At 50.5% G+C, this 6,492-nt stretch overlaps 1 protein-coding gene across 1 annotated transcript; it reads right to left on the reverse strand.

Annotated features, from left to right (window-relative positions):
• Positions 1–4,868: 4,868 nt before the first annotated feature.
• On the reverse strand, positions 4,869–6,210 carry LOC127310015 (uncharacterized). Its single transcript, XM_051340720.1, has 3 exons — positions 5,995–6,210; positions 5,805–5,893; positions 4,869–5,464 (listed from the first exon to the last, which is right to left on the reverse strand). Exons 1-3 carry the CDS (start codon positions 6,208–6,210, stop codon positions 5,026–5,028), a joined length of 744 nt encoding a protein of 247 aa, XP_051196680.1. The 3' UTR covers positions 4,869–5,025.
• Positions 6,211–6,492: the final 282 nt, after the last annotated feature.

The following is a 6,492-nucleotide window of genomic DNA, read 5'->3' on the forward strand; positions in this document are numbered from 1 at the left end:
ACCTTGACAAGGTCTTGGATGACATGGCAATAGTTGACCAAGGTTGGTTGAAGAAAAGTCAAAACCTGAGGGGTAAAGTGGGGAACATTTTATAAAACTCAATTTTGACCATTATCACATGTATGTTGGTTTTGAGATTTTCTTTGATTTGATTCTGGTTTCTTTGATGCATTTGTGTTTGTTTATCATATATAAGTATTCTACAAGCAATAGATCAAGCAATGGTGGCCTTTGGTGAAGATTTGCAAAATTGGCCTTATGTGTATGTGAGTGAAATTGGGGTTTTCTCACTATTTGATTTCTCTCCATTTGATTTGACTTTTCTTGACTCTAATGTGATTCTTATGAGTTTAGAAACATTTCCAAACCATTGAAACCATTCCAAAAGGTCTAGTTCAAAGATTTGCAAAAATGGCCATAACCCATAAGAGGTGATGTGTCATATTTCATTATTCTTGTAAATTGTTCCTCTTGCTTTACTTGGGCATGGGTTAGGGTCAATTTAGTATTAGATTAGGTTTAGAGGTGGTTTCACATCATTTGGTCAAGGTTTAAAGGCATAGGGCAAGAATTGGGTATTATGGCTATGTGTCACATATGCCTCTATGCATATGATGCATTTGATTTTTAATTTGACTTGGCTTGACCCAATTGGTGTTGTTGAGTGTTGAAATGGTATATAGGAGTGATCCAACCATTCTCAACATGTCTTAGGGTCAAGATTCTTGAATTCACAAATTTGCTATTTTACTCTCATATGCCTCTATGGCATTTTTAGTTTCTTTTTATTTTCTTTGGAAACAACTTGGATTAGGTTTGATAAGTACTAGGTAAGGTTTATGAAGGTTTTCCAAACCTCTAAACAAGGTGGAAAAGCTTAGGGTAAAGATTTATAAAAATAGCCATAGGCACATATGCCTTTTTTCTTATTTAATTTCCTTTTGATTTTATTTTAATTTGGATGGTGAAAGGAGGGGTGAGGTTTAGGGTTTAAGATTATTTCAAAATACTATAACAAGCAATCATGGCAATATCACAAGAATTAAGCAAGATCACTATGCATCACACTTAATTTAATAAAAGTTTTTGTTGGTTCCAAAATTTGGAACTAGGGAAATTCATTTGTTTTGTTTTGAATTTTTGGGATGTTACATTGGTCGTCGCTCCGACGTGCACTGGGACTTCGACGTGCATGAGCTGTACGATGGCTGCGTGCGTGTCGACGGCGCTGAGCTCGTCCACGCCTTCTCCTCGGATGAAATTAAAAAGGCCGCCACGTCCCTGGACTGCTCCAGCGCCCCTGGGCCTGATGGCATTGGGCCTAGTTTCTACCGGGCCGCGTGGGATTCGGTCCGCCCGAGCCTGGAGCGCCTGTTTGAAGATTTCCGTTCCCGCTCGGTCGATTTGGAGAGAATCAACAGGGCTCATGTGGTGCTGCTTCCCAAAGCCGCCGGTGTGCTCGCGCCGAGCGCCTTCCGGCCGGTGTCCCTCCAAATCAGTTCCGTCAAGATCCTCTGCAAAGTGCTGACCTTCCGTCTCCAGCGTCAGATCGGCGAGCTCATCGACGCGGATCAAACTGGCTTCCTCGCCGGCCGGAGCATCTCGGAGACTTTCGTCCTCGCAACCGAGCTGGTCCAAACCTGCTACTGCCGGAAAGCTCCGGTCGTCGTCCTCAAGCTTGACTTCGCCAAAGACTTCGACTCCGTGAGCTGGTCCAGTCTTCGGGCGGTGATGCTGGCGAGGGGTTTCCCGTCCACCTGGTGCGATTGGCTCGACGACATCTTCACCTCCTCGCGCTCCGCCGTGCTCCTCAATGGCGTGCCTGGGCGGTGGATTCGGTGCGTCCGTGGGCTACGACAAGGGGACCCCCCTGTCTCCCTACCTCTTCCTCATCATCGCCGACGTGCTGCAGCGCCTGATCCGTCGCGACACTGTCCTCCAGCACCCGTTGGTGGACGGGGCTGCCTGCCCCGTGCTCCAGTACGCGGACGACACCCTCCTGATCTTCTGGGCCGACATTGGCGCGGCGAGGCGTCTCCGCTCGTTGCTTGGACAGTTCGAGCGCGCCACGGGGCTGGCGATAAACTACAGCAAGAGCACGTTGGTGCCCATGCACGTCCAGCCTGATGTGCTCCGCCAAATCCAAGATGAGTTGCGCTGCCGCGTCGAAGGTTTCCCTCAAACCTACCTCGGGTTACCGCTGTCTGCTGAAAAACTTCGGCTCGCGGCGTTCACCCCCTTGATCGCAAAGGTGGACAAGTACTTGTCTGGCTGGCGCGCTCTCCTTCTCTCCGCCGGCGACAGGCTGGTGCTGATCAACGCCGTTCTCGACGCCCTCCCCACCTTCGCCATGGGCGCTCTTGAGCTACCTCCCGGCGTGCTCGCGGCTCTCGACCGCCTGCGTCGTGCTTTCCTGTGGGCTGCCACCGACAAAGTCTCCGGCGCGCAGTGCCTCGTTGCCTGGGAACAGGTGTGCCGCCCGAAAGAGGAGGGCGGCCTCGGCGTGCGCTGCATCGCCACCCAGAACACCTGCCTCCTCGTCAAGCTGCTCCATTGTCTCCACTGCGGCCCCGCCGAGTCTTGGCCTAGGTGGGTTTGGGACTCCCTGGACGGCGCCCCGCTCGACATGTCCGGCGCTGCGCCGCCTCTTTGTGGGGCACATTGGTCCTCGCTGCAGCGCCTGCTGCCCCTCTACCGCAGCATTTCTCGGGTGACCCTGGGAGACGGGCGGAGGGTGGCGTTCTGGCTCGACTGGTGGCTTCCGGCCGGCCCCCTCGCTGTGTCTTACCCGGAGCTGTTCTCCCATTGCACCCTCCGCGGTGCCTCCGTCCGCCAGGTGGTCTTGAGTGGGCTAGCCCCCATCCTGACCCCCAGGCTGTCCTCCGTCGCCGCCCGCCAGAAGGAAGTTTTGGAGCGCGTCTGCGCCGCCACCCACCTGACCGAGGGCATGGACGCACGCAAACTCCCCTTATGCGGTCGCGCTGGTGGGCGTCTCCGCACGGCTTCGCTCTACCGCCTGTGCAGCTACGGTGGCGTGCTGGACGAGCACCATGATTTCGTGTGGCGCAGCTGTGCTCCCTCCAAGGTCAAATTCTTCGGGTGGCTGCTGGTAAAGAGCCGGATCCAATGCAGGGCAAACCTCCTGCGGAAAGGGATCATTGCTCTCGCCGACAGCGGCTGCCCCATCTGCCCCGCCTCGATGGAAACGGCTGGTCACATCTTCTTTGGTTGCCCCTTCGCCCAAAGTTTCTGGGCCGCCATTGGTGTGGCTCCCGATCCTGCTCTTGATGCCTCTGCTGCTGGCACCTGTGTGCTGCCTACAGCCGTGCACCCCCGGACGGTGTCGACGCTACGCCTCCTCTGCGTGTGGCAGCTGTGGAAGCACATAAACGATGTGGTCTTCAACGGACTGGCGCCGTCCCTTCGCCTTGTCCTCAAAAGATGCTGGGATGATGCTGTGCTGTGGCGTGCGCGGCTGCCGTCTGCTTGCCGTGAAGACGTCGATCTCTGGCTCACTTTCCTCCTCCCCGAGCGACCATAGTTACCCCGTTGTGTGTGTGTTGAGCTCTCCCCCTTAGCGTTGGGAGATGTCTCCCTCTTCCCCCATGTACTGCTGCTCAAAAACCCTGGGGCCTTCGCCCGATCTTGTGATAAACTGAAGGAAATACAAAAATATTCAGGTGGGAGCCTTTTGCTCCCCCCGGTGAACCCTCAAAAAACAATTTGGACCGATCTAATCAGAATACCAGGCGGCGACCAGACTCACGCTTGGTATAGGTAAAAGAAGAGACAAGTCCCAGAACGCCACGATGGCCTAGTCTTCGGTAAATGGGCCATTTGTCTGGTTGGGCTTGGTACACATGAGGAAAGCTACAGCGACTTAGAACAAATCGCATAATTATCTACTGCCATTAGAAGGAAACTAGCGCTAATACGTGCCAAGATTTGTTGAGGGGGGCGAACCATTGGGGGGGGTCTGACCCCTGCTCGCCCCCTCCCTCCGCCCCTGGCTCCATCCACAAGACAGGAGAATGTGACGCCTCCCGAGGCTGGCATGTGAGATTTGTGTCATACTCCCTCCATTTCCAATTAGTTCGTGTTTTATGTTTTGTTTCAAAAAAAGTTCGTGTTTTAGGTTTAGTCGGACTCAAGTTTAATAAAATTTAATTAAGTATTTTAAAAATAAAATTTAACATTCATAATGTAAAAGTTATAGTTTTCTAATCATCATAAGATACATTTTCATACTACATTCGTTTGGTATAATGTTTGTTGATATTTTTCTCTATAATGATAGTCAAACTTGACAGTGTTTAACTTTGAAAAACTCCAAAACACAAACTAAATAAAATCGGAGAAAGTGCAAGACATGCCTAGGTATTTCACAGCTGGTTCCCGTACTTATAGGATTCCCCGCCTAGCTACGTACAGGTTCACATGACGTTGTAACTGGTGTAGGTATGTGAATAAGTGTAGTTTACCTAATAATTCAATTTTTAAATTTGATTAATATTTTATAAAAAAGTGGCAAAATTTAATATTAATTTAGTTTATTATGAAACTATATTTCAACAATGACGATTAATATCTTACTAGTAGATATATGTGTTTGGTTCATTGACACAACTTATATGCCACATAGTCGTCGCACATTGTGATGGCCATTTTGTTCATAGCACTCTTTTTTGGTATCCATATACACATTGTGATGGCCATTCATTAAAATACTCTATTGTATAGGGTAACATGCTAAAAAAACAATGTATTTAGAAATGCCTCAGCGAACGGTTCCTCAATCAAGTTGTGTAACAGCGGTCAATGACCGTGTGTAATCGAAGGATCGAGGATATCAATCGATAACCAGAATATAATAGAAGTCCCACCGATTTTTATTAATCATAGCGATCAAAGAGGAGTTTATTCCAGAATTGGGCCAAAAGGTAAAGGTCCATTATTCCAACAGAATTCACAGCTAGTCACCACCGATAAATTTGTCCACATGATCAAACAATAATGTTCAATGGACTAGTCCAATTGATCGCCGGAGGGCTCCTCGGTTATATTTGCCGCATGCTCAATGGCCTCGGATGGTGATGTGGCTACCATGGCCAAGGCTGATGGTGAGACGTTGTTCCCGCTGTTGATGGTCTCGGTGCGGCCGAGCTTGGGCGCGCCGCGAGGCTGGCAAGCCTTGCTAACGTGGTGCGGGCAGAGAGAGTAGCCGAACATCGTGGGCTTAGAGCAGCGCCACCCACGCCCGTTCACACGGCTGCACCCGGAGCCCTCCACACGCACCAGAGGGCCACGCCGCCTCTTGCTCTTGGGGCCGTCGCTCTCGATCCCTTCCTTCATGTTCAGGGGCTCCGTGGGCTCCAATGGCACTGCCGGCATGACTCCGTTGATGGAAGCTTCTCTGGTTGCAGTGACCAGCCACCCAGATTTGTCGTGTTCTCCATTCTCGAGGCTGCAGTGTAGGATAACAAGCATGTAATCAGTTTGCGTTTGGCTTTTGGTTAGAGACAAGCAAGACTCGAAAATGACGTCGTCCGCGCACTAGAATGCAACACACATTCGAACAGATAAACTGTAGGGTGTTAAGTGAAATCCCACCTAAATCTCATTTCAGTGCATTTCGTTTTTTCTAGTATAAATTTTAATACCATAATTTAAACTAGAATTGGCAAAATACATTATAGTGAAATCCCACAGGAATTCCACATTGACACCCTAATAAACGGCCCACGGCAAGGTGCTAATCCAGCAGGCCAAGCTTTGGCTAAGCTAGATCGCAATGAATCACGTACCTCCCGTGGGCATCTGCTGCGCCCTGACGTTGTGCACCATCAGGATCAAGGGCGTTCTCGCTGCTGCGTCCTCCCATCATGTTGCCGCCCTGCATAGATCGAGAGTACAAAGACGGGGTCAGCCCGAGGCGAGGTGCAACGAAAATTAACATACCTCTATCTATCTACCTGAGCAGAATGTTAAACGTACCTGCGGCTGCAACGGCAACGGCAACGCCAGCCAGGAGGGGTCATCCCCGAGATCAATATTTGGGCTTGGGCAGCGCAACTCCCCCAGCTTCTCCTCTTCCACCTCCCCCTCTTTTTGCGCCTCTGTCGGCGGCAGCGGCTGTGGTGCAGTGGGCGGCTCATCTGAGAAGACGTCTTCTGCTGTTTCGTTCGTCCGTGGCCTCCTACGGATCCTCATCACTGGACTGATGGCTGCTGGAGATTTGGGGAGGGTGCAAACTTATTTATGGGAAAGAGAGGCTAGTGCAGTGACGAGATCGACGGTGCGGAGCGGATGGCGTAAGCTGCCAGGTGGTTCTGTTGTGTACAGTGCACTCCAGGTAAGATTTGTCTCGTATACAGAAAATGCCCACTAACAAACATTCAGAAAAGGAGTGCTATCTCTCAGCTAGCTGATGGCCGAAACTTTTTTGTAGGATTCTTCTCCTAGCTGAGCTGGAGACTCGATCTGGGGGATCAG

Source organism: Lolium perenne, chromosome 6 (assembly GCF_019359855.2).
Source record: "Lolium perenne isolate Kyuss_39 chromosome 6, Kyuss_2.0, whole genome shotgun sequence".
NCBI classification, from domain to species: domain Eukaryota; kingdom Viridiplantae; phylum Streptophyta; class Magnoliopsida; order Poales; family Poaceae; genus Lolium; species Lolium perenne.

What these genes read in the sequence shown, in the direction of transcription:
- LOC127310015 (XM_051340720.1), bottom strand. Translation starts at nt 6,210, where the DNA reads ATGAGGATCCGTAGGAGGCCACGGACGAACGAAACAGCAGAAGACGTC. An exon ending in CGTTGCCGTTGCAGCCGCAG is followed by an intron (nt 5,894 to 5,994) that starts GTACGTTTAACA and finishes CGATCTATGCAG; the next exon opens with GGCGGCAACATGATGGGAGG. An exon ending in GCAGCAGATGCCCACGGGAG is followed by an intron (nt 5,465 to 5,804) that starts GTACGTGATTCA and finishes CCTACACTGCAG; the next exon opens with CCTCGAGAATGGAGAACACG.